General features: G+C 66.1%; 5 protein-coding genes across 5 annotated transcripts in view; 1 reads left to right on the forward strand and 4 right to left on the reverse strand.

The window, feature by feature from the left end:
- Nucleotides 1-7,408: 7,408 nt before the first annotated feature.
- Nucleotides 7,409-11,706, reverse strand: EMIHUDRAFT_108394 (hypothetical protein; the record flags this gene model as incomplete). Its single annotated transcript, XM_005793096.1, has 3 exons — nt 7,409-8,088; nt 8,570-8,959; nt 11,196-11,706. The coding sequence occupies 3 exons, from the start codon at nt 11,704-11,706 to the stop codon at nt 7,409-7,411; spliced, it is 1,581 nt and encodes a 526-aa protein (XP_005793153.1).
- Nucleotides 11,707-13,763: 2,057 nt separating this feature from the next.
- EMIHUDRAFT_222486 (hypothetical protein) lies at nt 13,764-15,043 on the reverse strand (the record flags this gene model as incomplete). The annotated part of the gene is made up of 5 exons (XM_005793097.1): nt 13,764-13,850; nt 14,138-14,189; nt 14,340-14,462; nt 14,592-14,644; nt 14,735-15,043. 5 exons carry the CDS (start codon nt 15,041-15,043, stop codon nt 13,764-13,766), a joined length of 624 nt encoding a protein of 207 aa, XP_005793154.1.
- Nucleotides 15,044-15,638: 595 nt separating this feature from the next.
- On the reverse strand, nt 15,639-16,148 carry EMIHUDRAFT_222487 (hypothetical protein; the record flags this gene model as incomplete). The annotated part of the gene is made up of 1 exon (XM_005793098.1): nt 15,639-16,148. The coding sequence occupies one exon, from the start codon at nt 16,146-16,148 to the stop codon at nt 15,639-15,641; it is 510 nt and encodes a 169-aa protein (XP_005793155.1).
- A 3,872-nt stretch (nt 16,149-20,020) lies between these two features.
- Nucleotides 20,021-21,992, reverse strand: EMIHUDRAFT_439581 (hypothetical protein). The gene is made up of 8 exons (XM_005793099.1): nt 21,985-21,992; nt 21,855-21,911; nt 21,613-21,776; nt 21,094-21,527; nt 20,991-21,013; nt 20,759-20,903; nt 20,631-20,681; nt 20,021-20,554 (listed from the first exon to the last, which is right to left on the reverse strand). The coding sequence occupies exons 4-8, from the start codon at nt 21,394-21,396 to the stop codon at nt 20,234-20,236; spliced, it is 843 nt and encodes a 280-aa protein (XP_005793156.1). The 5' UTR covers nt 21,397-21,527; nt 21,613-21,776; nt 21,855-21,911; nt 21,985-21,992; the 3' UTR covers nt 20,021-20,233.
- A 3,486-nt stretch (nt 21,993-25,478) lies between these two features.
- The window catches only part of EMIHUDRAFT_454183 (hypothetical protein), a 3,595-nt gene continuing 1,075 nt past the window's right edge, over nt 25,479-27,998 (forward strand). The window contains exons 1-2 of the mRNA XM_005793100.1: nt 25,479-26,015; nt 26,813-26,873. Of these exons, the coding sequence (XP_005793157.1) occupies nt 25,500-26,015; nt 26,813-26,873 (577 nt within the window). The 5' untranslated portion in view covers nt 25,479-25,499. The remainder of the gene's footprint in view (nt 26,016-26,812; nt 26,874-27,998) is intronic.

A 27,998-nucleotide genomic window follows, 5' to 3' on the forward strand; every position in this document is an offset into this window, starting at 1 on the left:
GACCACCTAAGCACACAGAGAAAGCATGTGGGCGGTCGTTCGACGCAGCGTGCGCAGACTTGGCAGCGCAGAGCTGTGGAGGTGGCGCCGCGAGGGTCCGGGGTCCGTCCACTGCAGGCGCGAGGCGTGGAGGTGCCCCTATGGCTTGCGGGGCGGCCCGCGGCGCACCGATGGATCACGACTTCAGACCTTGAACCTCCTCTCTCACAGCGGGCAGAGGCAGGCGCCGAAGGGCAAGGCTCTGTGTCGGTCATGAACAGCAAAAGTAACTCGGGTTTGCGCTGTTTTGGGCAGTGAAAAACGGTGTGAAGGAGAACGCAGCAAGGCCGTTCTGCTCAAACAACTTTCTCTCCAGAGAGAGAAAACTTTTTAATTCGAAAATCGAGGAGGTGGTTATCCTTGGTCTTGTTGCGCCTGCCTGCCTGCCTGCCTGCCTGCCTGCCTGCCTGCCTGCCTGCCTGCCTGCCTGCCTGCCTGCCTGCCTGCCTGCCTGCCTGCCTGCCTGCCTGCCGGCCGGCCGGCCGCTGCTGCCTTCTGACTGTCTGTCGCTGTCTGTCCGTAGAGATTGTGACAGAGAGTATTTGGACCAACAAAACAATGAGTTTCTTCGAGATTTTGTTGCGAGTGTCCGTGCGTGGGTGTTGTAGTCTGCTAGTCTCTGTGCTGCGACCGTGAGCCCGGGGCTGTGCTTTTTGAATGTCTTTTTAGTCCTAGTCTTAGTGAAAGAAGAAGTTAGCAAAGTTGCCGCGGCGTACGCCCGGGGGCTGAGCGTTGCTCGCTCGCCGGCGATGGACAGGCGGCGCGTCCTTCAGCAGGTGGCTCACGAGGCCCATGAAGAGGTTCTCAGGCGTGGTTACCAGTGGGCGGCGCCCAAGGTCGACCCGGTTGCTGCGAGCGCTGCCGGCCAAGACGACAAGCATGGAGAGGCAGCATTGGAGCGCGCCTTGGGGGAGGCGTGCGACTCGCCAGCGCCAGCTCGACCGCCAAAGCCGCTCAGTGAACGGTCGGTGACCGCAGTAGCTTGTGCGGCCGCCATTGCAGCGGCCACCGCGGCGCACCAGCCAGGGCCATGGGTGCCGCTCGCGCCATTGCAGCTCGGTGCAGTGAAGAGGCCACCGCTGGTGGGGTTTTGGAGCGGTCTCCTCACCGCCACTTTCCACCTTGGTATCACGGTGGACCAAATCTGCCCGCGGACAGTCTCGCCAGTCCGAAGACAGCGAGAGCTCTGCGTGCGGCTTGCATTGCTTGCGGCGGCTTCGCTCAGCCTCGGGCTCACCACCTCATTTGGTTTTGCACTGAGCTGCCGAGCGCTCACCGGACTAGCCGCGGCGCCCTTTCAGCGTGCGGTGCGCCACTGCCTCGTCTCTGATCCCGCCGCGCCGCCGCAGCGATCGCTCCTCGACCCAACACGACTGAACGTGGCGGTGGCTAGTGGTGCCAGTTTCCTTCTGCCTCCGATCATCGGGTCCCTGGTGGGCACTGTTCGCAGCGGTCTCGAGTTGGGGGGGAATGAGACTAGCGGCGTCGGCGGCGATGGCCCAGACGACGGCTTGGCCCGCCCATTTCTGGCTCCGTGCCTCGCCTCTGCTGCGCTATGTCTCGGCGCCTCAGCGGCGGCGGTGCTCCTGCCTGCCACGGCCACCGCAGCCACTGCCACTGCGGCCGCTTGCGTCAATGTGGAGCACCACAGAGCCGCGCCTGCTATGCGGGGCGCGGCGGCAGCCCTCAAGGCGGTCGGCGGACGGCCCTCACGGTACAAGCCCCTGGGTAATCCTGGCGGCGGGTCTTTGAGTGGCGACAGCAGATGCGGGAGCGGAAGCAGTGAGAGCAGCGAACCCCTCCCTCGAGCGGCGATCAGTGTGCTGGCGGCCGCCGGGCTCTTGGCCCTAGCTGAGACTGCGTACAACGAGGCGCTCCTGCTCTGGATTGTCTTGGGCACTGGCGCAGGCGGCGACGCCGACGCCGGTGGCCTCGGCCCTCGCTCGGGCGCCGCCTTGCTCAGCGCAGAAGGGCTCGGCGTGCTCGCCTTTTCTCGGCTCGGCCGCCCGCGGGTCGCCGCGCCCGAGACGCGTTGTGTTCGGCTTGCGCTTGCTACCGCCGCCGCTTACGCCTCTTTGCCTGCGCTGCCTCGCCTCGCCACTCCGCAGTTCCTTCTACCGCTCCTCCTGCTACACACTGCGCTCGGCGCCGCCTTGAGCGCCGCCGCCGCCGCCGCCTGCCTCGAGATGCTCTCCGCAGTTTGTCCCGAGGGCGGACAGCGGCGCGTAGCGGCCGGGCTGCACACGCGCGTGACGAGTGGTGCGGCCGTGGCCGCCGCTCCCCTCGGCGGTGCGTGTTTTGCGTGGTCCGTCTCCTCGCCCGCAGCGCCCGTAGGCACCCCGCTTGCCTTTGTCCTCTGTGGCGGGCTGAGTGCCACGGCTGCGCGGGCGGCCTTTGTCGGCGCGCGTGCCGCACGGGCGCAGCGCACAGTCTGCGAGGCGATCAGCCGGGTGGCGGCGCCGAGGGCTCCGAGGGCCATGCCCGTTGCGCCGGAGGGAGAGCGTGTTCGATTGGGCCGCAGCCTGCAAGCAAGTTAACCAGAAATGACTCGGTACGAAAGTGCGGCCGCGAACTCCCCAAAGCGGCCGCCCACGCTTTCTCACACGACGCAATTGATGCACGCGCCAGTCGCTTGGAGACGTTTACACCTTACCTTATATACGGCGGCGCTTTATGCCTTAGTCCTTGTACAGCTTAGCTAGAGCTGTTTAACGTTGGGAGCTGAACAGTGTTGCTAGTGTTAACAGTAACAACAGAACAACAGTGGGGCTCCCCAACAACAGTAGCTAACGTTAGGCCGGCTGAACAACAATAAGGAAGGCCCTGGCAGTGTCCAGTGACCCATCCACGACAATCTCCAGCGTGCCGTCCAGTGCGGGTAATACCCGAAAATACCCGGAAACCCCCAGGTATTTTCGGGTTTTACCCGGGTTTTTGGCATTTTCTGCTTGCTGACCGCTGAACAACAGTAACAACAGTAACAAACAGTAACAGCATATGAGCTGGGGTGAACACACTTGAACAACGTTAAGGATTTCACCCAACACTAGCGCAACTGTTAGGCCCAAAGTTAATGTTAAACAGCTCTACAGCTTACGTACACGTAAGACACGTCACCAACGCCGATTCTCTTTGAAGTTTGATCTCTCTGCGCGAAGGAAAAAGAAATAACATGATACAGGTGTGCACATGGGCTAGTCTACCCGCTCGACGCACCTGCGAGCACGCTAGTCCAGTGCTGCAGCCCCGCAGTGGGCGACCTCTTCACCAGCGTGAGGCGCAGCAGCCTCCCCTCCCCCTGCCCGGGCGCATCCTCGAGCACCCAATCCGAGTCGTCAGGCAGCACCTTCCGCAGCAACGATCCCTGCAGCACAGCCTGGCCGCACACCGCAAGCGAAAGCGAGGCCGGCAGCACGCGGCACGCCACGTCTCTTGCCCTCGCGCCGGCCGGAAGCGGCACCTCAACCACAACCTCGGACACAGTCTGACTCCATGAGAAGCCGTCGCCTTTGCCTGAAAACTTGCTCTCGTCGTCCGGCTCGAGCAGCTTCTGGAAGTAGCGTTCCTCCGCAAGGCCTTTGTGCTGCGGAGTTGAAGCTGTACCAGTGCCAGCGCCGAAGAAGGTCAGCACACCGACAAGCAGGCAGGCAGCGACGATGGCGCCGTGCCACCCGACAGCGCTAAGAGGCGCCTCGTTGCTGCTATCCGGATCGCATGTGGCGGCCGAAAGCGATGCGGCGGCCGCTAGCAGTCGCGACAGACGGGCGGGTTCCATGAAGCTCCAAGCACACGGCCCCTCCCTGGAGGGCAACCTCCAACCGCCGTCAGCAGCCTCGGTGTGAAATACACGAAAGAATCGATCTCAACGGACTTGGTACACCGAGCAGCTGGCTCCGCGAGATTCTGGAGGAGCAGCCTCGAACAAAAGAAAAAGCGCCCGCCGCAAGGGCAAACAGCGCGTTGCCGCCCTACGCACAGATATATACACGTATGTCTGCATCCGCGCTCCGCAGCCCCCGCCAGATTGGACATTCGACGCCCGCCACCGGCTCGTGCGCTTACTTTGAGGACGCGTACCCCGCGCAGCACGCCCGGTGGCTGTCCGAGGGCCGTTTGCTGCTGTACTGCCCCTCCTCGTCCGGCTTTGGCGCGTGGCTGTTTGGCCTCCAGTCGCTCGTTGCCGCGTCCGTCCTGACAGAGCGAGCGCTGATCCTGGCCTGCCCTGGATTCGCCACGTGTGGGGACGGCCGAGGTGTCGAGAGGACCATCCGCAAGTGGTTTCGTGGCAGAGGCTTTGACTGGCAGCCTGAGGGCTGGGAGAGGTTGCCGGGAGTGGCGAGGGAAGGGGAGGTGCCAGTGCCGCCGTCGCGCAGCCACTTCCCCGACCGGTCATCGCGCATGTCGCCGCCGGTCTTCAATGTTGCAGAGTGGCACCTGTGGATGCGATGGCCGCGTCCAATCGTGTACAACCGCACGCATGTATCAGGTCTCCTTGTGACCGACCGCCCGAGCGTGGTCAAGCTCTGCGCGGGGGAGCACACTGCGCCAGACAAGTTCTTCGAGCGCGGTCCGGGACCAGTTCAGAACGCCGCTCTTTTCAGAGCACGGACCGGCATCGAGAAGTGGTCGGTCCGGTCGATGCAATGCGCACTGCGCGCTTTTCTGGAGCCAACAGCCGCGCTCCGGCGCACGATGGGAAGAGTCGTGCCCGACAACGCCCCCTTTGTGGTGATGCACGCCCGGCTGGGCGACGGCTCCATGCAGAGAGAGTCGAGCAGCACGCGCTGGAAGTGGTCGAAGGAGCGGCGGCAGGTCTTCCGCAACGGGACCGCGACCGACGGCGCGCTACGGGGTGTGCTGGATCGCTTTGCGGCGGAGCACGAGGCGCTGCCGCACGTGGTGGTGACGGACACGCAGCGGGTGGCGGAGCTCGCCGAGGAGAGAGGCATGCTCACGACGCGCAAGCTCGGCCGGCCAGTGCACCTCGGGCAGACGGACGTGTCCCGTGTGTCCGAGGACGACGTCTTAGCCCTCTATGCCGACTGGCTCCTCATGCGCCGCGCCGCGCACGCCTACCGGCTCGGCCTATCGTCGCTCATGCTCTCGGCGCGTGTCGCGGCCGGAGACCCGGAAAACATCACCACTTTTTCTTAGAGCCCTCTCCGTGTGTCGGACGTCGCGTGAGGCGTATGTGTTTTTGGCGCGGGCCGCGGCGGCGCGGGTCGTGGCCGTGGCGGCGTGTGGGGCGTGTGAAAGGTTGTTCTCCGATTCTCACGCCGGTAAAGCCGCCGTAAAGCGTATATCTCCGCGCGCGGGTCGCGCTTGTGCTGTGAGATGACCTCGCTTCGAGAGCGAGCCGCCTCCGCTTGAGCGCTTTTTTTTTACTGGTTTGGTGCTTTGGAACGCACTCAGCCCGAGACTCGTCTACTCTGGCGCACCAGACACGGCCGGAGCAAGCTCTCGGGCAGAGCAGCGTCGCAGTCGGCGCTGGGCTGACGCTGGGCGCTGCACGCGCGCCACGCCGGTGCCGCTGCTGCCTGCCGATCGCCTGCACGAGCGAGCGCATCCAGGGAGGAGGGCGACAGTTGGGCGAAGATGCTCTCGCGGAGCTCACAGGGCAGCGCATCGAGACGGTCGGCAGGTGGAACGCCGCCGCTGGCGCCCAGCGAGTGAGAAGGCGACGGCGACGCGAAGAAAGAGGCGTCGATCACCGCGTACGGCGGGCGAGAAGAGGTCATTGAGCACGACACAGCTGTGGCTTGTGATCCGGACTGCCGAAGCGAACTTGAAGCAACTTCTTCACTAGTCTCGGCTTCTCCACATGAACCAAGCATCGGCACCGTGAGGTGTGATACCCATTACGCGAGCAGAGGCTCGAGCTGAGTTCGCCGTGAGAGCCACGGTGGATCCCATGATAGCGTGAGAGCTTAGCATGCCACCAAGGAGAGGGTGGGTGGGAACCAAAGAGAGATGGCGCAGCCGGAGGGCTGGCGCCGTCAGAGAGGATGGAGCGGCCACAGAGGTGGCGCGGCATCAGGTCCCATGAGCAGGGAGAGAGCGCAGCGAGAGCGCCGCGCATGAGGAGCAAGGGCCAAGCGCGCTCGCGAAAGTAGGCGGCGAAAGCGCGCACCAGCTGAAGTGCAAGTTTGGTGTTCACAGCAGCGGAGGCTGAGTGAAGACCGCATGCGATGTGCGCGAGGGCACACGAGAGGGACTCAGGAGAGGTATCCGTGAGTACCCTACGATAAACTAGTGGCCTACCACGAGTTGGGGCCCCCACCCCAATCGTTATCGGCGGACTAGTTTATCTCGGCTTCTCCACATGAACCAAGCATCGGCACCGTGAGGTGTGATACATTGGTGCGTAAAGGGTCAGTCTGGAGTCGCGTGCCTCCACAACGGAAGAGCTACGCAGTACCTGACATCCCAACGCAGAGTGGAGGGAGCGGGTGCAGACGGACCTCGCATCCCAATGAAGCCAGAAGAGGGGCAGATGCGCTCGTGACGAGGAGCGACCCCAGCGTGAAGCCTACATTCACGCCACGCCGCCCACGAGGCGGCACACGAGACGAGGCTCGAGTAGACGAAGAGCGAGACGAGGCTCACACGAGGCGGCGGCAGAGACAGCCGCCCGCCACGCCACGCCGCCCACGAGGCGGCACACGAGACGAGGCTCGAGTAGACGAAGAGCGAGACGAGGCTCACTCGAGGCGGCGGCAGAGACAGCAGCCCGCCACGCCGCCCACGAGGCGGCACACGAGACGAGGCTCGAGTAGACGAAGAGCGAGACGAGGCTCACTCGAGGCGGCGGCACAGACAGCCGCCCGCCACGCCGCCCAAGAGGCGGCACACGAGACGAGGCTCGAGTAGACGAAGAGCGAGACGAGGCTCACTCGAGGCGGCGGCAGAGACAGCAGCCCGCCACGCCGCCCACGAGGCGGCACACGAGACGAGGCTCGAGTAGACGAAGAGCGAGACGAGGCTCACACGAGGCGGCGGCACAGACAGCCGCCCGCCACGCCACGCCGCCCACGAGGCGGCACACGAGACGAGGCTCGAGTAGACGAAGAGCGAGACAAGGCTCACTCGAGGCGGCGGCACAGACAGCCGCCCGCCACGCCACGCCGCCCACGAGGCGGCACACGAGGCTCGGCTCGAGTAGACGAAGAGCGAGACGAGGCTCACTCGAGGCGGCGGCAGAGACAGCAGCCCGCCACGCCGCCCACGAGGCGGCACACGAGACGAGGCTCGAGTAGACGAAGAGCGAGACGAGGCTCACTCGAGGCGGCGGCAGAGACAGCAGCCCGCCACGCCGCCCACGAGGCGGCACACGAGACGAGGCTCGAGTAGACGAAGAGCGAGACGAGGCTCACTCGAGGCGGCGGCACAGACAGCCGCCCGCCACGCCGCCCAAGAGGCGGCACACGAGACGAGGCTCGAGTAGACGAAGAGCGAGACGAGGCTCACTCGAGGCGGCGGCAGAGACAGCAGCCCGCCACGCCGCCCACGAGGCGGCACACGAGACGAGGCTCGAGTAGACGAAGAGCGAGACGAGGCTCACACGAGGCGGCGGCACAGACAGCCGCCCGCCACGCCACGCCGCCCACGAGGCGGCACACGAGACGAGGCTCGAGTAGACGAAGAGCGAGACAAGGCTCACTCGAGGCGGCGGCACAGACAGCCGCCCGCCACGCCACGCCGCCCACGAGGCGGCACACGAGGCTCGGCTCGAGTAGACGAAGAGCGAGACGAGGCTCACTCGAGGCGGGCAGAGACAGCCGCCCGCCACGCCGCCCCACGAGGCGGCACACGAGACGAGGCTCGAGTAGACGAAGAGCGAGACGAGGCTCACTCGAGGCGGCGGCACAGACAGCCGCCCGCCACGCCACGCCGCCCACGAGGCGGCACACGAGACGAGGCTCGAGTAGACGAAGAGCGAGACAAGGCTCACTCGAGGCGGCGGCACAGACAGCCGCCCGCCACGCCACGCCGCCCACGAGGCGGCACACGAGGCTCGGCTCGAGTAGACGAAGAGCGAGACGAGGCTCACTCGAGGCGGCGGCAGAGACAGCAGCCCGCCACGCCGCCCACGAGGCGGCACACGAGACGAGGCTCGAGTAGACGAAGAGCGAGACGAGGCTCACTCGAGGCGGCGGCAGAGACAGCCGCCCGCCACGCCGCCCAAGAGGCGGCACACGAGACGAGGCTCGAGTAGACGAAGAGCGAGACGAGGCTCACTCAAGGCGGCAGCAGAGACAGCCGCCCGCCACGCCGCCCACGAGGCGGCACACGAGACGAGGCTCGAGTAGACGAAGAGCGAGACGAGGCTCACTCGAGGCGGCGGCAGAGACAGCCGCCCGCCACGCCACGCCGCCCACGAGGCGGCACACGAGGCGAGGCTCGAGTAGACGAAGAGCGAGACGAGGCTCACTCGAGGCGGCGGCAGAGACAGCCGCCCGCCACGCCACGCCGCCCACGAGGCGGCACACGAGGCGAGGCTCGAGTAGACGAAGAGCCAGACGAGGCTCACTCGAGGCGGCAGCAGAGACAGCCGCCCGCCACGCCGCCCACGAGGCGGCACACGAGGCGAGGCTCGAGTAGACGAAGAGCGAGACGAGGCTCACTCGAGGCGGCGGCAGAGACAGCCGCCCGCCACGCCACGCCGCCCACGAGGCGGCACACGAGACGAGGCTCGAGTAGACGAAGAGCCAGACGAGGCTCACTCGAGGCGGCGGCAGAGACAGCCGCCCGCCACGCCACGCCGCCCACGAGGCGGCACACGAGGCGAGGCTCGAGTAGACGAAGAGCCAGACGAGGCTCACTCGAGGCGGCAGCAGAGACAGCCGCCCACCACGCCACGCCGCCCAAGAGGCGGCACACGAGGCGAGGCTCGAGGAGACGAAGAGCGAGACGAGGCTCACTCGAGGCGGCGGCAGAGACAGCAGCCCGCCACGCCGCCCACGAGGCGGCACACGAGACGAGGCTCGAGTAGACGAAGAGCGAGACGAGGCTCACTCGAGGCGGCGGCAGAGACAGCCGCCCGCCACGCCGCCCAAGAGGCGGCACACGAGACGAGGCTCGAGTAGACGAAGAGCGAGACGAGGCCGACTCGAGGCGGAGGCAGAGACAGCCGCCCGCCACGCCACGCCGCCCCACGAGGCGGCACACGAGGCGAGGCTCGAGTAGACGAAGAGCGAGACGAGGCTCACACGAGGCGGCGGCAGAGACAGCCGCCCGCCACGCCGCCCAAGAGGCGGCACACGAGACGAGGCTCGAGTAGACGAAGAGCGAGACGAGGCTCACTCGAGGCGGAGGCAGAGACAGCCGCCCGCCACGCCACGCCGCCCCACGAGGCGGCACACGAGGCGAGGCTCGAGTAGACGAAGAGCGAGACGAGGCTCACACGAGGCGGCGGCAGAGACAGCCGCCCGCCACGCCACGCCGCCCCACGAGGCGGCACACGAGACGAGGCTCGAGTAGACGAAGAGCGAGACGAGGCTCACTCGAGGCGGCGGCAGAGACGGCCGCCCGCCACGCCGCCCAAGAGGCGGCACACGAGACGAGGCTCGAGTAGACGAAGAGCGAGACGAGGCTCACTCGAGGCGGCGGCAGCGACAGCCGCCCGCCACGCCACGCCGCCCACGAGGCGGCACACGAGACGAGGCTCGAGTGGACGAAGAGCGAGACGAGGCTCACTCAAGGCGGCAGCAGAGACAGCCGCCCGCCGCGCCGTCCAAGAGGCGGCACACGAGACGCGCCACGCCACGCCGCCCAAGAGGCGGCACACGAGACGAGGCTCGAGTAGACGAAGAGCGAGACGAGGCTCACTCGAGGCGGCGGCAGAGACAGCCGCCCGCCACGCCACGCCGCCCACGAGGCGGCACACGAGACGAGGCTCGAGTAGACGAAGAGCCAGACGAGGCTCACTCGAGGCGGCGGCAGAGACAGCCGCCCGCCACGCCACGCCGCCCACGAGGCGGCACACGAGGCGAGGCTCGAGTAGACGAAGAGCCAGACGAGGCTCACTCGAGGCGGCAGCAGAGACAGCCGCCCACCACGCCACGCCGCCCAAGAGGCGGCACACGAGGCGAGGCTCGAGGAGACGAAGAGCGAGACGAGGCTCACTCAAGGCGGCGGCAGAGACAGCCGCCCGCCCGCCACGCCGCCCACGAGGCGGCACACGAGACGAGGCTCGAGTAGACGAAGAGCTAGACGAGGCTCACTCGAGGCGGCGGCAGAGACAGCAGCCCGCCACGCCGCCCACGAGGCGGCACACGAGACGAGGCTCGAGTAGACGAAGAGCGAGACGAGGCTCACTCGAGGCGGCGGCAGAGACAGCCGCCCGCCACGCCGCCCACGAGGCGGCACACGAGACGAGGCTCGAGTAGACGAAGAGCGAGACGAGGCTCACTCGAGGCGGCGGCAGAGACAGCCGCCCGCCACGCCACGCCGCCCACGAGGCGGCACACGAGACGAGGCTCGAGCAGACGAAGAGCGAGACGAGGCTCACTCGAGGCGGCGGCAGAGACAGCCGCCCGCCACGCCACGCCGCCCACGAGGCGGCACACGAGACGAGGCTCGAGTAGACGAAGAGCGAGACGAGGCTCACACGAGGCGGCGGCAGAGACAGCCGCCCGCCACGCCACGCTCCCCACAAGCGGCATACGAGGCGAGGCTCGAGTAGACGAAGAGCGAGACGAGGCTCACACGAGGCGGCGGCAGAGACGGCCGCCCGCCACGCCACGCTCCCCACAAGCGGCATACGAGGCGAGGCTCGAGCAGACGAAGAGCGAGACGAGGCTCACACGAGGCGGCAGCAGAGACAGCCGGGCTCACTCGAGGCGGCGGCAAAGACAGCCGCCCGCCACGCCGTCCAAGAGGCGGCGCACGAGACGAGGCTCGAGTAGACGACGAGCGAGACGAGGCTCACTCGAGGCGGCGGCAGAGACAGCCGCCCGCCACGCCGCCCACGAGGCGGCACACGAGACGCGGCTCGAGTAGACGAAGAGCGAGACGAGGCTCACTCAAGGCGGCAGCAGAGACAGCCGCCCGCCACGCCGTCCAAGAGGCGGCACACGAGACGCGCCACGCCACGCCGCCCAAGAGGCGGCACACGAGACGAGGCTCGAGTAGACGAAGAGCGAGACGAGGCTCACTCGAGGCGGCGGCAAAGACAGCCGCCCGCCACGCCGTCCAAGAGGCGGCACACGAGACGAGGCTCGAGTAGACGAAGAGCGAGACGAGGCTCACTCGAGGCGGAGGCAGAGACAGACGCCCGCCACGCCACGCCGCCCACGAGGCGGCACACGAGACGAGGCTCGAGTAGACGAAGAGCGAGACGAGGCTCACTCGAGGCGGCGGCAGAGACGGCCGCCCGCCACGCCACGCCGCCCACGAGGCGGCACACGAGACGAGGCTCGAGTAGACGAAGAGCGAGACGAGGCTCACACGAGGCGGCGGCAGAGACAGCCGCCCGCCGCGCCACGCCGCCCACGAGGCGGCACACGAGACGAGGCTCGAGTAGACGAAGAGCGAGACGAGGCTCACTCCAAAGAGAGATGGCGCAGCCGGAGGGCTGGCGCCGTCAGAGAGGATGGAGCGGCCACAGAGGTGGCGCGGCATCAGGTCCCATGAGCAGGGAGAGAGCGCAGCGAGAGCGCCGCGCATGAGGAGCAAGGGCCAAGCGCGCTCGCGAAAGTAGGCGGCGAAAGCGCGCACCAGCTGAAGTGCAAGTTTGGTGTTCACAGCAGCGGAGGCTGAGTGAAGACCGCATGCGATGTGCGCGAGGGCACACGAGAGGGACTCAGGAGAGGTATCCGTGAGTACCCTACGATAAACTAGTGGCCTACCACGAGTTGGGGCCCCCACCCCAATCGTTATCGGCGGAAAAAAGAAAATCTCTCTTCTCTCTCTCTCTTCACTCTCTCTCTCTCTCTCTCTCTCTCTCTCTCTCTCTCTCTCTCTCTCTCTCTCTCTCTCTCTCTCTCTCTCTCTCTCTCTCTCTCTCTCTCTCTCTCTCTCTCTCTCTCTCTCTCTCTCTCTCTCTCTCTCTCTCTCTCTCTCTCTCTCTCTCCACTGGGCACGGGACTGGCGCGCACTGGCACTAAAAGAATTTGAGAACCGGAATTTTACCAGAAACTCCTCCCCGACACTGGGCACGGGACTGGCGCGCACCGCCACCGGGGCCACCGCGGCGCACTAAACAGGCCACCCAGGCCACGGGAGCCGCCTACCTACCTAAGCGACTCCTGCGAGGACGGCGTGCGTGTGCGGCTGTTGAAGGGGGGGGGGGGGTACAGGTGTGTTACAGGAGGGGGTTCATTGACGGGGAGGGGCCTCAGCTGCGCGTGGCATGGAGCGGTTGTGCATCCCTCCGGGGGGGCCTGTGCGCCCCCGGAGAGGAATGTTGGAGGCTGGACGCAAGCGTGTTGTTATCAGTGGAGAAAAGGGCCCGGGCTGCCGTGCCGCCGACGTCTCCCAGTGAGTGAGTGAGACGATGGAGAGAGAGGGGGGACGACACTCGGCCACATCCGCAGCCGCCATCGCTGAGCTCGCCGGCCCAGAGAGCCTGCCGACGGCCTTTGGCGGCTCGTGCGCGCGCCTCTCTGCGCAGCAGGCTGACGCGGCTGGCTGGAGCCGCGTGCCCATCGACGAACGCCGGCGGTTGTGGCAGCAGTCGAAGCTCGCCGGCTACCTGCTGCACGAGGGAGAGGTGCGCGTGGAGGCCGAGGTGGAGACCGAGGAAGAGAAGGCCTTCCACGGCTTCTCCTCGTCGCTCGGCTACCCTCTCCCTCTCGCTCCGGAGCCGGTGAAGCCCGTGCGGCGGCCGTGGTGGGCAGCCTGCTTCCCCATCGCGCGGCGGATCCCGCGGACGCTATCCACGCTCTCCCTGGACGCATGACCGCGACCGCGACCGGCTGAGCCGAGACGGGAGGGGCTCGCTTGCACCTTGCTTCTCTCCCCTGCTCCCCCTCGGTAGCGCGAGGCACCCTCCACTGAGGTGAGCAATCCCTCGCTGGTGTGAGTGCTGTGGTGGTATATATCTCTCGATATTTTTTTATTTTTGCCCCTATTATGTTCGCACGGTCTAGCTGTTCGGCTTCGCTCCACGCTTTGGCTTTCGCGCTTCGCCTTTCTCGGAATACAATACAAACGCTTGATACTTACACTTGTTGCCCGGTCGCGGTATCCGATGTATACCGCAGGATACTGGGCGGGAGATACCGCGGGATCCGGGAGACACCGGGAGAACGGGAGACACCGGGATATTATTTATTGAACTCAATATCTCTCGGTAACTTCGGCGCCTAACGGCAAACGGGGCACACGCTATCCTGTGCAGTCAGGGCAAGTGGGGGCGGGGCGGACAGCCCAGAGTCTATACCCTGGGATCTCTCCGCCCAGTCCGGGGGTGCGTCGAACCTTCCATCACCCTGTCGGAAGCGGCGTGCCGGTGGAGGCACGTCCGGGTTTTGGAAGTAAAGATATATTACTTTTTTTCTCGGTACTTCGGCATCTCGTCTCTCCACTCCGCGCGCCGGTGTGTGATGTCCCTTGTCCGTTGACACCCGCACGAGAGTACGAGACGGCGCGCCCGCCGCCTGCACGTGCCCTGCCTCTCCACCGGCTCGTTCTTCCTCCCCGATCTGACCCCCCCTCCCGCCCGCTCCCTCTCTCCCTTCTCTCCCTCTCCCTCCCCTCCCGCGGCCTCTACCTGCCGCAACTCAGACCGAGTCGATCTCGATGGGCGCGTCGATGCCGCGCTCTCGCTTCGACTTCATGTACGTGTAAAAGAAGTCGAGGTAGAGCGCCTGCGCACGTCGGGCGGCCGTGTGTGGCACGGGACCGCGCGGATCGGGCGCCGCGCGGGGCGGCGAGGAGAGGGGCGGTGAGGAGAGGGGTGGGTAGGAGAGAGGCGGCGAGGAGAGGGGTGGGTAGGAGAGAGGCGGCGAGGAGAGGGGTGGGTAGGAGAGAGGCGGCGAGGAGAGGGGCGGGTAGGAGAGAGGCGGCGAGGAGAGGGGCGGGTAGGAGAGGGGAGAGAGGGGATCGAGCGTGCGGGCGTCGGAGGAGAGGGGCGGGTGCGACTCGCCGTCTGGACAGTGCCCGAGATCCAGACGATGAGCTGCATGTAGTGCGGCTCGGTCGCGTAGCTGCGGTGGCACCACCACACACAGGGGGCGGGGTGGGGCGAGGCCGGGGCGGCGGAGCCCGAAGCGGCGCGAGGCCACGCGAGGTCAGCTCTACTGCTGGCAGGGGTGGCGGCGGGAAGGGGCGGGGAGGTCGGGAGGGTGAGAGGGCACCGGTAGATCCAGTTGAGGATGTAAAAGAGGCGGTACAGCCCCAGCAGCAATATGTAGTGGCCTGCCACCAAAGGCGAGGGCGGTCGCGCCGCGCTGGCCGCGCGCTCGCCTCGGAGGGTGGCCCTCGGGGCGGCGCTAGCTGGCCGCAACAGCAGCGGGGCACGGGCGCGGCTGCGGGGCGTGCGCTGCGTGGCGCTGCGTGGCGCTGCGTGGCGCTGCGTGGCGCTGCGTGGGCGCGCGCCCGTCAGCGACTCCGCGCCGCCCTGCTTCTGCAGCATGAAGAGCTGCGGCAGAATGGCCACCGCCTCGAGGTAGATGGAGAAGGCCCAGCACATCTCGAAGGGTGACTCGTGGTCCTGGTTGAAGGCGACGCCCATCAGCGCGGCCGGAGCAACCAGGTAGGCGATGGGGAAGGCGTCGTCCTCCTGCGAGTAGGTGTCCTTGTGCGGCACGCCGAACTTCATCACGTACACCACCGCCACGGACGACGAGATGAAGATGACCTTCATGATTGTGTTGTAGATGGAGAGAAAGTTCCAAAAGATGTCGAGGTATCGAAAGCAAAATACGATGACGTATAGCAGCTGTGTCTTGAGCGAGATGCCAGCGACGCTCTTGGAGGTGAAGAGCTTCCAAAACATCACGATGAAGGAGAGCAAATGAGACGTGTCCCCCAGCAGCCGGAAGACGTTCATCGCCACCATCGCTCGCCGCGCCAGGTGGCCTCGCAGCGGCCTGCGAGGGCGGAGGCGAGGCGACGAGCGTCAGCAGCCGGGAGCGGGGCGGCAAGCAGCGGAGGGCACGCCCGGCTGCTGGCCGGCCCTGCGGCGCGACGGGCGGAGTACCTCGGTGTGTGTAGTTCGGGCAGCTGTGAGCGCTGTGTTGTGCGAGGGAGAGTCGTAAAATTCTTCTCAAATCCGAAAGTATATGGCAAGCCAAGCGGGAGCGCTCCTCGCGGGATGCTGGCGACTTCTTAATTCTTTTTCATGCTCTTTCGCCGACAGCGCGAGCGTCGAGCTGTGACGGCTCGCTGAGGGCGCACACTCGCGACACTCGCGCGCTCGCGCGGCCGGCAAAACGCCCAAATCGAGCTGCGCCGCGGTTTCTACTTCAATGATAGGGATGCGCTCGGTCCGAGCGCACATTTTCGAGTGAGCGCGGCGCACCCGCAAGAGCGCGCGCGGCGCACTGTACAGACCCAACAGGAACACGACAGAAAACGCGGAGGGACAGAGTAGCAGAGAGTGCAGGGAGGAGTGCGGCGACGCGAGCATGAACGTATCTGGCGGACAGCGGCGCTCAGTCGCGCGCCTTGCGGCACGCGACGAAGGCCCCCACCACCCCGCTGAAGCCGACGCAGCAGTGCCCCAGGCAAGACGTGGCCTCGCCAAGGCGCACGGGGCAGCCCGGCGACGCCGTGGCGCGCTGCTGCTCGGCCGCCTCCTTGTACGCCTTGATGGTCTTCTGCAGCGACTCGATGACGGTGGCCTGCACGGCGACCTGGTCCTCGCGCGAGCGGTGCGCGCTTTTGAGCTGCGCCTCGAGCGACTTAACTGTGGCCTCGGAACGAGTGGCACGTTCCTGCGCCTCCTTCAGCTCCTCTTTCACCGAGTCCAGGTACCACGTCTCGTGAACCTCCTCCGGGTCGAGATCGTCGCAGGGTGCCACAGTAAGCGTCTGGTAGTTCGCGAAAATCGAGCGGGGCGAAATCCTCGACAGCGTCCTCCCGTCGAGGAATGCTTGCACTCCGCCAAAGGTGAAGGGGCTCGGGACCGAGTAGGAGCTTGCAGCAGCACCAGAAGACGTCATCGAACGGTGGAGACTGGCACAGCGCGCGCGGCCGGGCAGGAAAAGGAAAACAATTCCGCGAATCATATTTCTTTTGTTTTAGGTATGTTGTTCGCAAATCAGATTTCACTCCCCCCCCCCCCCCCCCTTCCCCCCCCCCCCCTCCCTCTCCCGCCCACCGAGATGTGATGTTGGGAGAAGGCCTTATGGGAGCAGGAGCAGGGGCGCGACGAGAGGGCCTCCGACGCTCCGAGAGCGTGGCGGGGTAGGCACGGCCGCCTCGATGGCCTCCTGCGCCTCCCCGTCCACCGTGGTGAGCAGGCCGCCTGCGCGTCGCCTTCGACTTGAGCGAGCACGCCGGCACAGTCTCGACATCCGAGAGGGCGACCTCGCGCCGCCTCTCCAGCACGCCTCTGGCGAGTCGGTTGCGCACGATCGCCGCCCGCGCGGCCCGCCGCCTCGGCCACCGCGGCCACCTCCTCCAGTCGACGGCGAGGCGCCTGAGGGCAGGCTCCGAGGAGGGTCCGAGAAGGGTCCGAAAGTGTGCGACCATCTGGTGACAGCGCTCGCGCGCCGAGGCACGTCCAAGCTGGCCGCCTCTGCGCTCATCGACGAAGCCTGCTGTGTGCGGTCACCGTCGCCTGGCGGCGCTCTCGCAGCGGACGCCACGGCGGCGCAGATGCCCCTCGGTGAAGGTGGCGGCGGAGAAGAGGGACCGCCGCGGCTCGTCGAGCAGCGGCACGAGGCCAATATGTGGCCTCGTACAGCGCAAGCGCGGGCGCGTTCCCCTACGGCGCGGCACAACCGCGGGGTCGTCGGCTCGGCTTGGTAGCTGTCTCGGAGGAGTCTCAGAAGTGTCTCGGAGCAGTCTCGGTGATGTCTCGGCGCAGTCTCTGTCTGGGAGGATCTGGGAGTATGTTATGGGAAAGTCTCCAACCAGTCTCGGAGGCGTTTTTTGGTTGCCTCGACTGTCTGGATGGTGTCTCGGTGGTGCACGGTTGAGTCTGAGAGTGTCGGGAAGCGCTCACGCGAGACTCACGGCAATCTCCTCCAAGAGCAGGACCAGCTCTCCTCGCATCTGCGGGAGGTGCATCAGCCCGCGCGCGATGAAGCCGAGGTGCCGACACGTTCACCGCGCGATGAAGTCGCCTATGCACGCACTGACACGTTCATCGCGTGGCCTGGAGGAGGAGGCGCAGCGGCGCCAGCTGAGGATACAGGCCAGCCTTCACCCGCAACGGCCGGACTGGCTGCCACGGTGACGACCGCAACGGTCTTCGTGCACATGGAAGTCGTTCAAATACGCGCCGCCGCAGGCCGCTGCTGCACTGGACGGGAAAACAGGGGAAGCGCGAGTCGGCGACGGCCAATTTGGCTTCTGTCGAATATTCAGAAATTCCCGTTTTTCTTTCTGTATCAACACCCTTGTCTCTCCTGTCAGGGGCAAGATGTCTGGCCTTTACCTCAACCGTGTCTACGGCGACCGCCCGGTACTCGCGCTGTCGCTTCCGCCGCTTCGCCTTCGTCTCCTTGCTGCGCAGCAGGGTGTAGTTCGGGCCCACCTCCGCCACGCTGTCCAGCACGTGGGCGGCGCTCGCCATCTCGACCGCGTCGTCCTCCGGCGGAAGCTCCGCGTCGCCCGCGGCCGCTTCCCGAGCACGCTCGTCGCGCATCCGCTCGTGGTCGGGCCTGCCGACGCGCCACGCCGGTGCCCGTGTGCCTCGCCGCCGCGTCCGGCGCCGGCATCGTACGCTGCCACAGGTCGTCCCACAGGTGTCCCAACCTGAGGGAGGGTGTAGAGGATGTAGAGTGTAGAGCGCTGTAGAGCTGTAGAGCTGTAGAGCGCTGTAGAGCTGTAGAGCTCTACATCCGCCGCGGGACGAAGCGCGTGCTAGAGCGATGTAGAGGCGCTCTACAACGTGAAATCTCTACAACAAACTCTACATCATAAGCCGCGAACGAGGCACGGTCGCTCTCCGACATGAGGCGCGTTGCGCTTGCCAGTGCTGCCCTGGCCTTCTGTCTGCCCGCCCAATGGGTGGCAGGTGCCTCTGCTGCTGTGGCATGCCTCACGGCTGCGACTGGCCGGCGCCTCGGCGACGTGCACTGGCAGGCCCCAGGCTTTCCGCCCGGCGGGTTGAGAGCGTTGCGCTTTGTAGGCCGCCTGACAGCGAGCAGGCTCCACGCTCCAGAGGGAGCGCCGGGAGGACGTGGCCCCCTGCTCTCCGTCCCCGCCGTCTGCGACACTGCTCGTCGTCTGCGAACGAGATGCTGCTGCATGATCCAGGCGCAGCCTCTCTGGCCCGGCCCCGCTCTCCCCGCCCCGCAGCAGCCAGCGTCGAACAACTCGAGGGCAACAAGACGCGGTCGTGGACGGGTTCTGTCGGCTCCTTTGGAGCGGGGATCGTATCCACGTCGCGGACACGACATCGTCTTTTTCCAGATTGCAGCGGCCCGTTCCCTGAATCGTCCCTGTGCGGCCCTCACCCCACTGTTGATTCCCTCCTCTCAGGAGAGCCAAGCAGAGCAGTCCGCGACGCTGCATCCCACCCTCCTCCATGACAGTGCTGGTCTCCAGGCACGCGCCTCCTCCCGCCTCCCAGCCCAGCCCCGCAGCGGCCAGCCAGCAGCAGCAGCAGCAGCAGCAGCCAGCGTCGAACAACTCGAGGGCAACAAGTCGCGGTCGTGGACGGGTTCTGTCGGCTCCTTTGGAGCGGGGATCGTATCCACGTCGCGGACACGACATCGTCTTTTTCCAGATTGCAGCGCCCCGTCCCTCGAGCCTTCACTCTGCAATCAATGTCGCCCTCACGCGACTCTCTCCCCCTTGCTCTGGCCAGGCGTTTCCCACCTCGCCGCGCGACTCGTCGCGCGACACGGAGCGGATAAAGTGGGGAATCGTGTTTTTCTCCGTGCCCAGATGACTAGGGACCCTGCCATGCTAAGCCTATGGGCTGCAAGTCGGGCTCACCAAGCGGGTAGGGGAGGGGGGGGGTAGGTTCTCTCGAGGTTCTCGAGGTGGATATCCTTTGGCCGCGTTGGGTAGCGAGGATTGGTGTGACGCGATCCACGCAGGCGTGTAGGTAAAAGACAGCGCAGGTATTTTCTTCTGGGGGCAACCCGCTTTGTGTTTCGACCTGTGTAAAATTCTCATGAACCGGTGCCCTTGGAGCACTTGGAGTGCGGTCGGCAACCTCACGCCCAGGACCGGGGAGCTGAGAAGCGCACCGTGAACTTACTCTAGTCCTGTGCCCAGTGTCGTGCGAGGGAGTTTTGTTGTAAAATTCTACTACTCGAGTAGTAAAGGCGACAAGGTCGGCAGTGAGTCACGCGGCAGTGAGTCTGCGCTGGCGGCCAAGCAGTGAGTCTTCTGTGTGTCCCGTCCTACCAGAGAAAAGTGGTGGCCTCGGAGTGCAGCCGGCGAGCCAAGCGCTACTCTGCGAATACGAAGGCGTGGTTCTCCACCGTGGCCGCGCGCTGAGGCTACGACAGCAGCCACCGAAAGAAGAGGCAGCGCGGAAGGACCGCAGCATGAGGCCGGTAAACGGAACCGCGATGGCCGTGCCGGTGTCGCGTGTAACTTCGCCGCCCGCGGAGGCCGTCGGCTCGACGCGCGTCATGCACCCGCACATGCACAGGATGAGACTCGTGCTTCGATCAGGCCCGACATCATCAACAAGTGGCCGAGTTACACTGCACCGCACAACGAGAGTGGCCGCATGGGCCTAGGCAGGCTATGTGGTATAAGAACTCCACGTTCTCTTGCCCGCAGGTTGAGCCGTTGATCTGACAGGGCCCGGTGGCAGCCGTCGTGACCTCGCACCCCCGTGTCACGCTTTTAATATGCTCAACCTGGAGTCGTGGGTGCTCGAGCGACGCGAGTGTGTGACTGTGGTGCTGAATCTAGTTTGTTGAACTCACGGGAGTAGCGGGACCTGCCACAGGTACTTCGATTGGCGGCTCGGCTCACACACTAGCCTAGTGCACTATCCCCACCCACAGTGCGTTATATCAGTAGCCTGCGCAGGGGCGGCTCGCGTGTTCCATCTCTCACGCTCACTATATACAACGTCAAGCGCGGCGCGGCAGCATGGGCCATGGCGTGGTCAGCGAAGCTGCGGCGCGTACCACCATTCGTCGCCAAGCCGCTCGTCCACCCACACCTCCTCCCCCTCCTCGTCGAAGGCGATCAACATGCCCTTCGAGCTCGACACCTGCACGACCACCCCGCTGTACTCCTTGTCAACCGACATGCCGGAGTCCTCCTCCTCCTCCTTGTAGACGACCACCACGCGCGCTCCAGCTTTGGCCTTGGTGGCCTTCGGCTGCCCCGACTCGTCCTCCTCCATGGCCTCCAGCTCGTCGAGCATCTCCTGGTCGTAGACTGCCTGCTCGAGCTCCTCCTCGTACTTGGCGTCGCGGTCGAGCTGCGGGAGGAGGCGTGCGGTGTAGCACGAGGTGCGTGTGGCGTGTGCGTGTGCGTGTGCATGTACGTGTGTGTGCCTCATGCTGCCGCCATGCCCCCAGGTCTTGCCGCGTCCCTGCTCCGTACGCCTACATGTGGTCATGGGCGAGATTCCTGTTTGAGCGAATATTGACGCACTCGGTGCGAGTGTGGGCTCGAGCCGCGCCTCGAACTCGTCAACCTTGATGTACGGCTGCCCTCGTTGGCGCGTCTTCGCGTCCGACAGCTTCGACTTGACGGCCTGGGCGTGCGAGATCCGCGCAGCTCGCGCAGCAGCATCGTCCTCGCCAAAGTCCATCACGTACTTGTACCTGTGGGACGTGCAATGTGGCGGCGAGGTGTGTCACGCTTGCAGGGATAGTGTCGTACCGCATATCTAAAGTGGCCCACGCGCGTACCAGACGCCGTCGGGCCTTGTGACCTAACTCTCGTACAGCAATGTGTGAGCGGGCAGAGAGGGTGTGGCGAGCTTGGCGCGAGCGAGAGACAAAACGGAGCCACCTGCGCCAGGTAGCCCCACGAGCGAGTCCACCTGCCGCCCTCTACGCGGGACTCCCAAAAGGAAGCCTGACCGCCAGGATTGTTGCGGCCTCGCTCGAGCTTGACCACGTCGTCGTCCGCGAGTGTGGCTGCAGACGAGCCCCTCGGACGATACGATGCGACAGCCTTTGCCCGCTCCTCGCGAGTGGAGACGCCGCTGGAAGTCACCTGCGAACAGATCGGAAGAGTCAGGCCCACTATACATCGGTGGCCACACCAGCAGGGATGGCGCCCTTGCGCGCACGATGTCCTTGGCGCCGCCATCGAGCACCCAGGCGAAGATAACGTACCCGTACTTGTCGACTAGGCCGTCCGTGCGGGCAACGGTGCCGGCGGCCACCGTGCGGATCGTGCTCTGCTCCGGAAACTTGACTATGAGCCGGTTCTGCGCCTCCCTGCGAATGGCGGGGGAGGCGAGGCAGACAGAGGGAGGGATGGTGCAGTCGGAAGAGGAGGGGGTCATGCGCTGCTACGCGGCACCTCTCTGCCTCGTCGCAGACGTGGGGGGACGGGTCGGCGACTGGAGCGATGTAGAAGGACAGATGCCCGCCCTCGTAAAGCTCCCGGAGCCGTGGCGTCGTGAGCGGCTTGCCGGTGTTGAGGTCGCGCACGACCGCGTCCGAGGAGCGAAGCGCGCGGGTCACCTACGCCAAAGAGTGTCCCGTCACTCACAAGAGCCCTCGAGGGGCTGGGGGGGAAGGGGGGGTGCAAAAAAGGGGGGCCTCCGAGCTCGACAGGGACACGAGTACGCCGTCGCTGTCGAATTGCGCTCTCGACACCTGTATACGGAACATCTATACGTGTGGAGTGTGCGAGCGAAAAGCACATGTGAAAGTGTGGCCTAAGAGGCACCCGGGCGCCGCCGACGTAGAAGCTTGCGGGCGAGGAGCTGTTGGCGAGCTTCTCCTCGGCCCATTTTACGACTGGCGCGACGAGGTTCTCGGCTCGGCCGAAGATCTCGTCTTTCGTGAGCACCTAGTAAAGAGCTGAGCACTAGTGGTGGCAAGGCATGCTACAGGAGGTGCGTTTAGCCTAGGGAGGCGCAGCGCCTCCCCCGAAGCGCGGACGAGGGCGGCCTGTTGCGCTGCCTTGCGGAACTCATTTGCTGGTCTGGTCATGCCAGCAGTGGAAGGCCTCGACTTCGCCTGGCCGGCCTCGATCTTCGCTATGTTCTCGGCCTGCGACGCCCCCGTGAGAGGGGTTGGGTGGGGGGCGGGTGTCGGGCGGGCGGCGGGCGGAAGGGAGGGGAGGGAGGTGGGGCGGGGCGCCGGGGAGGGGGGCCGTGGGGGGCAGAGAGCGAGGGGCGTGTGAGCGAGGGCGTGTGGCCGGACTGGGGCACACCGTGGTCGGCCTGAGGACAGTGCCCGCCGCCGAGGGCATCTCCTTCGCCTGGCCGGCCTCGATCTTCGCTCTGTTCGCGGCCTGCGACGCCCCCGTGAGAGGGGGTGGATGGGGGGCGGGTGTCGGGCGGGCGGCGGGCGGAAGGGAGGGGAGGGAGGTGGGGCGGGGCGCCGGGGAGGGGGGCCGAGGGGGGCAGAGAGCGAGGGGCGTGTGGCCGGGGTGGGGCCTAGGGTGGGGCAAACCGTGTGTGGCACTGTCCTCGTGCCCGCCTCGGAGGGCCTCGACTTCGCCTGGCCGGCCTCGATCTTCGCTATGTTCTCGGCCTGCGACGCCCCCGTGAGAGGGGGTGGGTGGGGGGCGGGTGTCGGGCGGGCCGCGGGCGGAAGGGAGGGGAGGGAGGTGGGGCGGGGCGCCAGGGAGGGGGGCCGAAGGGGGCAGAGAGCGAGGGGCGTGTGAGCGAGGGCGTGTGGCCGGACTGGGGCACACCGTGGTCGGCCTGAGGACTGTGCCGGCCGCCGAGGGCATCTCCTTCGCCTGGCCGGCCTCGATCTTCGCTCTGTTCTCGGCCTGCGACGCCCCCGTGAGAGGGGGTGGATGGGGGCGGGGTGTCGGGCGGGCGGCGGGCGGAAGGGAGGGGAGGGAGGTGGGGCGGGGCGCCGGTGACGCTCCTCGAGGGGGGCAGAGAGCGAGGGGCGTGTGGCCGGGGTGGGGCCTAGGGTGGGGCAAACCGTGTGTGGCACGAGGGCAGTGCCGGCCCTCGAGGGTATAATTCCATGCTTCCACGTGATTTGCACTGCCGCGAGCACGTCGCGAGAGTGGATGGCCTAACGGACATGACATGCACATGCTACAATCTCGAGTGATCTCAAGTGAACTTGAGCGGCAAGGCCGCCTCTAGACGGGCCGGAGGTGGCTTCCCTTCATGGGAGGCGGACATCATCGCCGCGTTTGTTCTCACGAGCTTCTTCCTCTGGTTAAAAGTCATGTCCTTGAGGTCTGGCACGTGCACGCCATTCGCCTGGAGATATTCGCGGATGTCGGCATCAGTAGCTAGAGCTGGTCCCGGATAGTCGTCCACGCCGCTTCCCACAAGAATTAGTCCACCAATAAAACCATTAGGCGGCTGGTGGTAGCGGAAGGCGTATGGGAAGTACTCCGACATGTTCATGCCTGATAGGAGCATAGGACAGGGATGGAGATACATTTGTGTTAGGGATTTGATGTGGAAGAAAGCCAGCACCGATAAAGTAGTTGCGTTCCCGAGTCGTCAACTCGCTCCCGTCCTGCTGCAGCTCGTAGGTGAGGTGCTGCGTCCAGCTAGACGAGGCCACCAACTGCGCCAAAGTGGCCGGCCAGTCCTTTAGAGGCACGCGGATCTTGCACATGTCGCTACTGCCGCTTTGCCTCTGCCTCTTTGCCGCCGGCATGTCCTCGGCCTGCTCACCTGTGGCCAGCCCTCGAAGACCCTGGCCAAGGCTGCGCGGCGCTGTGTCAGCCACAATTGGCCAGCACGAATCTGAAGAATCGGGCTCCTCATATGCCCATGGCAGCCGAGGCAGTGCGCCGCCGAGGCTGAGGCCAATGAAGGCGAGTCCGAGCAGGAGGCCGCCGACCACCCCGCCCGTTCTGCTGACGGAGGAGCGGGAAGACCCGCTCGGGCGGCGCGACGCGGAGATGTCGTCCGTATCGATCATCTCGACCTGAGAGTATTGCATCTTGTCGAGCGACTCCAGTCGAGAGAGAGGAAGCAGGAAAGAGCGGCTCGCGATCGACTTCCGATGACCAACTTAAAGAATTTGGACAGGAAAGGGAGCTTAGCGAAACTCTCTCTCTCCGACTTAAGAAATTTTCGACCTCGGGACTGGCGCGAATTGCTTGTGGGTGCAAGCACACGTGGGAATAGCCTGCAACGCATACGCCGACGCGGTGGCGACAGCATACCTCGGAAATAACGACACGGAGGACGTTGGGCTCAACGAGGTTTGCCTCTCGCACCCCGTCTGTTTTCCTTTCCTTTTTTCTCTACAACACCCTCTGTTTTCCTCTCTATTTTCCGGGGAAAACGCCGTTAAAATCGTCATTTTTTGGGCTCTGAGCTGAGTCTGAGGCTGTTTTGGGGCCAAAACCAGCAAAATCGGCAAAATACCGGTATTTTGCGGGTATACTAACTTTTTCATGGTACATACCTGGAAAATACCCGGGTCGTTTGCCGATTTCCTCAATTTTGCCTCAGATTTTGCCCCAGACCAGCTCTCAGACTCAGGGAAACTCGCGAGTTTCCCGAGGGAAACTCGAGAGAAACCGAATGGACTCAAGAGAAGCGCCTGCGCCAAGCTCAACGCAGCGTTTGTCGCAAGAGAGTTTGGAAAAAAAGAAAACCCGTGGGCCCTCTGGTTCTTTCTTTCTTTCTTTACAATGGTGTTGGCGCCGACAGCTGACGACGGGATTGGATTGCTAGTGCGTATCCGTCCGGGACGAATGCTACCATCCGCGGACCTTTTTTATTTCTTTGCGCTGATGCAACAAATGACGTGTGAGTGGAGTGTTTGGTTCCCCCCCCCCCCCCCCCAAACTTTAAACCACCATAAACATCAGTCTGCCAGGGCTCCACCTCCAGGCCCCAAAGCGGCCTACCGGCCTTGTGACCCTTGTCCGCTGCTGTCCCCGGGTCCCCGCAGCTTGAGCTGCCCCTGCACGGCGACCATCGCGTTGGCGGTCTGCGCAGCAAGTTGATCTCTCTCGCTCTGCCGCCGCCGCCGCGTCCACGGGGCGGTCCGTCAGCGGGTCGTCGCGCAGCCGCCCATCGGCGTCGGCAGCCAGCCTCGATCATGGCAGCTTGTTCGCTTGGGAAGACTGCCCAAAAGAACTTCACCGTCCTCCACATCGATCTCGAAAGAAAGGGAGGGACCAGTCCGGAGTGCCCCGCGACGGCTGCCGCTAGAGATGCCCCGCGACGGGCGGAAAGAAACCCCCTATCTGCTAAGGAGCCCGAACCCCCGGTCTGTATGACCGCTGAAGAGTGATACATGCGCGCTCGCGGCAAGCAGGGCGCCGCCAGCGAGCCCGAGACGGACTCGCTGTCTGACACCTCGGACACCGACAAGTACGCAAAGCGCAGCGACGACAGCTGCAGTGCGGGCCTCAGCGACGGCCGCGCGCTGCGCTGGCTGCTCGGCGCGGGCGTGTTGACTCGCTTCTACGGCCTCGCGTGGCCCGACGAGGTGGTCTTTGACGAGGTGCACTTTGGAAAGTTTATCACCGGATATTTGACCGGGCAGTACTTTTTCGACATCCACCCGCCGACCGGAAAGCTGCTCATCGCCGCCGTCGCCTGGGCGAGCGGCTTCCGCGGCACGCAGCCGTTTCAAAAGATCGGCGAGGCGTACCGGGTTGGCACGAACCTCTTCGCGCTGCGCGCCCTGCCGGCCGCGTTCGGCGCCGCGCTGCCGCCGCTCCTGTTCTCGCTCGCGCGGCAGCTCGGCTGCTCCTCCGCCTCCTCTCTCTTGGTCGGGTGCCTCGTCCTCCTCGACGGCGCGACGCTGGTGCGGCGGCCCTCCCGACACATCCCCTCCCGACGCAGACGCGGCGCAGCAGCTCCCAGCACACACCTCCCGGCGCAGAGAAGCACGTCACGGGGGCACGCGCCGCTTCGCACGCGCATGCACACCCGCGCGCACACACACACACACGCGAACCCACTCGAACCCGCGCGAACCGGTGCTCTTCTTCCCCGAGCGTGCTCAGCCCGGCGCACGTGCTCGGCAGGTCGAGTCGCGCCTCCTGCTCACCGACTCGTCCCTCTTCTTTTGGGAGGCGACCCCCCTCTCCCCCCCCCCCCCCCCACACACACACACAACTCGGGAGATGTGGAGGCTCTGACTCGGAAGGGTCTCTCACACCCTGTGAGGCGTCCCGCAGGCTCTGCAGCTGCTCTGCGCGCTGCGCGCCTCCGCCGCCCCCGCCAACGGCGCCGCCGCCCACACTACACCTCACGCGCACCCGCTCGCGCCTCCTCACGCCGTGCGCTGTGAGCAGGCGCCGCCTTCCACGCCTACCTCGCCCTCACCGGCGTCGCGATCGGCGTGCCTCCCGCGCCTCCCGCGCCCGCAGACGGACGCCCGGCCCCTTACTCGCGGAGGGTGCGCGTGTGTGCGCGCCCGCAGGCGCCGCCGTCTCGACAAAGTGGACCGCCCTCGCCACAATGGGCGTGGTCGGGCTCGACTCGCTTCGCCAGCTGCTCGCCGCTGCGCATGCCGCCCTCGACTCTGCCTCCCGCCCGCCCGCCTCGCCGCCCCTCCCCCCGCCCGAGGGCCTTCTCGAGGACTTGCTCGCCGGGGAGGGAGAGGCGCGCCGCGGGAGGGCGGAGGAGGAGGGGATGGAGGCTGGCGACGCGGTCGCGCGTATGCTCGAGCGAAGCGACGCCGCCCACGGCCCGTCCGCTGCCGCCCCGCCCCCCGGCGGCAGAGCTTTCCCCGCGGCGGTCGATGGCGGTGCTGCCGGCGGCGGCGGGGCTGGCGGCACTGGTGGCGGCGATGGCGACGCGAGGCGACGCACCTCCGCCGCGCTCGCGCCCGTGGCGATGGAGGCGATGGCTCGGCTCGTATGGCTGCTGCTGCTGCCGGCGACCATCTACCTCGGCAGCATGGCGCTGCACCTGAAGCTGCTCCCTTTCGCCGGGCGCGGAGACAACTTCCACCCAAAGCCCTTCCGCTGTCGGCTCGGGCTTGCGCCGCGCCGCGGACCGCGGGCTGCCGTCACTTTGCCCGTCACGTGTCCGCGGCTTGACTCGCACAGGCTGGCGCCACGCCGCGACCCCGACACGGGCGCCGTGCTTGGCCCCGCCACTCCGCAGGCCGACTGCTACTAATGAACTCGTAATGAACGATCAGCTATCAAAGGAGTCGGCCCCGCCACTCCGCAGGCCGACTGCATCGCCGCGGGCTGCGCGGCGTGCAGGGGGCAGGCGCCTTCCTCCCCCTCTCAAGCCCCTCCTCTCCTCTCCCACTCTCCTTCTCCCTCGCCTCTCGCCCCTCGCCCCCCTCTCCCCCCCCCCCCCCCCACAAAAACACACAAATCGGGAGATGTGGAGGCTCTGACTCGGAAGGGTCTCTCACACCCTGTGAGGCGTCCCGCAGGCTCTGCAGCTGCTCTGCGCGCTGGGCGCCTCCGCCGCCCCCGCCAAAGGGGCCGCCGCCCACACTAAACCTCAAGCGCACCCGCTCGCGCCTCCTCACGCCGTGGGCTGTGAGCAGGCGCCGCCTTCCACGCCTACCTCGCCCTCACCGGGGTCGCGATCGGCGCGCCTCCCGCGCCTCCCGCGCCCGAAGAAGGAAGCCCGGCCCCTTACTCCCGGAGGGTGCGCGTGTGTGCGCGCCCGCAGGCGCCGCCGTCTCGACAAAGTGGACCGCCCTCGCCACAATGGGCGTGGTCGGGCTCGACTCGCTTCGCCAGCTGCTCGCCGCTGCGCATGCCGCCCTCGACTCTGCCTCCCGCCCGCCCGCCTCGTCGCCCCTCCCCCCGCCCGA

This window comes from Emiliania huxleyi (genome assembly GCF_000372725.1).
Source record: "Emiliania huxleyi CCMP1516 unplaced genomic scaffold EMIHUscaffold_103, whole genome shotgun sequence".
Lineage (NCBI taxonomy): Eukaryota > Haptophyta > Isochrysidales > Noelaerhabdaceae > Emiliania > Emiliania huxleyi.